This window comes from Octopus bimaculoides, chromosome 28 (genome assembly GCF_001194135.2).
Source record: "Octopus bimaculoides isolate UCB-OBI-ISO-001 chromosome 28, ASM119413v2, whole genome shotgun sequence".
Taxonomy (NCBI): Eukaryota; Metazoa; Mollusca; class Cephalopoda; order Octopoda; family Octopodidae; genus Octopus; species Octopus bimaculoides.
The window spans coordinates 16886769-16890189 of NC_069008.1; the positions used below are offsets into that span (position 1 = coordinate 16886769).

The window sequence follows — 3421 nt, forward strand, 5'->3', positions numbered from 1 at the left end:
AGTCGTCAGCACGAATGACAGCAACGAGATGTCCTACTATAGAAGTAAGTGAGACATTATTATTATTATTATTATTATTATTATTATTATTATTATTATTATTATTATTATTATTATAATTTTCATTATTATTATTATTATTATTATTATTATTATTATTATTATTATTATTATTATTATTATATGAAAACTCACAGCTGCATATGACGGAAAGTGTCAGATGCCCACAGCCAACAGACTGAGGCAACACTTGTTTAATGGTCATGTTTCAAGAAACCTACAAAGAATTCTTGCAGTTCCAAGCAATACTGACTTTTGTAGGTGTCCAACCTTCACACTTGCACCAATCTTTTCCAGCCATGTTGGTAGTTGAGTGCTGACCACTTCCAAATGCACCAATTACTAATTGGTATCACGTCTATTCTCTTCATTGACCACAACCTTCGCATTTCCCACTTCAAATCGTTATTAGTTGTTTATTTTCTTCTTCTTCTTCCACATTGATCCTGTTGTCACCGGGGCATCCTCTGTCGATAATCACGCATGTTCTTTGCTTTTTATTCACCACAACAATGTCCGGTTTCCGAAATTTGGTCAGGTGATCGCACTGGATCATTGCATCCCATAGGATTTTTCAATTCTCATTCTCAGTGACTCCTGGAATTTTTTCGTACCACATCTTTGCTTGTTGTAGGCCGTGATTTCCACAGAGTTCCCAATGGCTCGTTCTTGCCACTCTGTCATGGCGTCTTTTGTATTCGCGTTGTGCCAGTTTCGGTCATTTGCTAACGATGTGCCACACCGTTTCACCCCTCTCACCGCACATTCTGCATTTGTCACTATCGGTCGTGTTGTCTATTCTGCACTTCATATAATTGGTCCTTAATGCTTGTTCTTGAGCTGCGCATGAGTGCTTCTGTCACTATCTTCAGGTCACTCCTGAAGATACCAGCCCTCTGCATCTGTCTTGACATTTACATCTCTTGCAAACTGACCATACATTTTCTTTTTCTTTTTTTTATGCTCATTTCTTGTTTAAATTTTTCTTTAGTAACACAATTTTCACTTTTGATTACACCAGCCTTCCTCGTGTGTTGCAACAATGGCTCCACGCATTTTTTACACATCACCCTAGGTTGTTTTCCTCTTCTTCGATACAGTTCTGGCAACTGATCAAACCTCTGCCACCCTTTCTCCTGGACAAGTACAGCCTATCGATGTTACTCTTAGGGTGAAAGGCTCCATGTACTGTTAACGTTTTTCTGGTCTTGGTATCCATTTTCTTAATTTCTCTCCCTTGCTATTTTATAATTCCCGCTCCATACCAGACAAATGCTATCGCCCACGTATTAACTGTCTGCCCTATGTATTAACTGCTTGTATTATCATTATTATTATTATTATTATTATTATTATTATTATTATTATTATTATTATTATTATTATTATTAGTTTATAGAGAGGACTGTAAACTCAGCAGAAATGTAATATATAGAAAGATGAGTTCTTAACTTTTGTCATTGAGTTGGCCGTAGTGATGGATTACGTCAGCTATGTTTACCTTAGTGATGGAATTTGGCAATCGTATACAAAAGTTAAGAACTCATCTTTCTATATATCATTATTATTATTATTATTATTATTATTATTATTATTATTATTATTATTATTATTATTATTATTCAGGCAGTGAATGGATTAAAACCTACGCCATATCAATGGGAGCGAATTCGTTAATCTATAATTCCATACTCAATATAGGACGTCCTTCAACATGGAATGTGGACAAATGCATTGGTAGCTATTGTCCGAATTTTTTCCGACACCCTCTGCTTGATATGTGGAACAAACTTCCGATTGATGAGGTATGTATACACATATTCTGATGCTGTATATACTCTTGAAGAATGTCACAGTAAATTTGCCTATTTTTGTATTTATTTTAATTATGATGCATAAATAGCTATTTTAATCCCAAATGCACTGTGCAGTGTCGACCCACTCTGGCATTGGTGTAGCTTTCAATGCCAAAATTTGGCACAATTCCTTCCAGGATATATATATATATATATATAAATATATATATATATCTGAGTTTGTATGACTGTGTTTGGAAGAACATATTAATCAATGAAATTCCAATCTAGTCTGATCTTTCACGTTTTGTTATTTCCAAATTTTACAGTAATCACAATTTTACAATATTGAGATAAACTAGTACTTTCATGCATTGCGCAATCATCAGGTTAATGTAGTGACACTCATGTTCCACAACTGACATACATACACACACTCACGCACATTATATATATATATATATATCTGTTTATTTTCTCTTATTTCTTTCTGTTGAAGAGCGTAGGCACGAAACGTAAAAGACTTTTTCATTTTTCCTGAACGTCAAACTAATATACCTGCTTGTTGTTCATACACCTGTCTTCGTCTTTTGTTTTTCTATAAATTTCAACTATATATATGTGTATATATATATATATATATATATATATATGTAAGTCTGTATGTATGCATATATGAAACTTGTTGTTTCTTCAGGTGAAACTTGTATTGTACAAAAACCAAGCAGTTGTGGTAACGATGGTGTTTGATGGACGAAATACAAACCTTGAAAATTGGTTCTCAGTCGAAAATCTGAGAAGTTCCCCATGGAATGATCTAAGTTCCCTATCTTATGGCCAAAGTACCCCATGGAATGATAAAACGAGTGGCAGAATATTTTCAATGAAAGGATTCATGTACGTTCTCATTATCACTTTGTATTGCATAATTATCCGCAAATGAATAAAAGAACATTTATCTTACATATATTTATTTTATTCTAACTGCAAAACAACACCACGGAGGAATCGACGTAAGCTTAAATAATAAACTGTAATAGGTGAACCGCAATACGGCAAGGGATTCCTGTATGCCTTTTTACAACATTCCTGAGATACTCTTTCTGTCAGATATTAGTACAGGGTGAAATGGCTACTGCTCAGCCCCAGGGAGGGACATATGTCCGACAGATACCATTCCGTCCGTGGTATCTTAGCCATGGCGCTGTGGACGATAGAGCGTGTGTTTGCCCACGACAGTTACGAGAAGAATAACAAGTCCGTCACATTAGTTCAGCATGTGTTTTGGCGCCACTTTCTCATTCACCGAAATCAGGCTGTTCCCACCCATAACACAATCTTACGTTGGGTGAATGCACTTCGTACACGAGGTACACAAATGAATAGGGGACTGGTTGGGATACCACGAACGGTACAGACCCCTGAAAACGTGGAATGCGTCAAATAAGCTTTAATACGGAGTCTGAATCGCTCTTTCAAAAAAAGGTGGGTGAATGTAGCAAAGTTGGTGCGTGCGAGCGACGAAACCACTTTGAGCATGATCCTGTAAATCGAAAAGAGAGAGA

General features: G+C 35.9%; 1 protein-coding gene across 1 annotated transcript in view; it reads left to right on the forward strand.

The window, feature by feature from the left end:
• The first annotated feature begins 6 nt into the window (after positions 1-6).
• The window catches only part of LOC106881875 (uncharacterized), a 10895-nt gene continuing 7480 nt past the window's right edge, over positions 7-3421 (forward strand). Inside the window, exons 1-3 of the mRNA XM_014932391.2 lie at positions 7-44; positions 1687-1865; positions 2554-2753. Coding sequence (XP_014787877.1) covers positions 29-44; positions 1687-1865; positions 2554-2753 — 395 coding nt within the window. The 5' untranslated portion in view covers positions 7-28. The remainder of the gene's footprint in view (positions 45-1686; positions 1866-2553; positions 2754-3421) is intronic.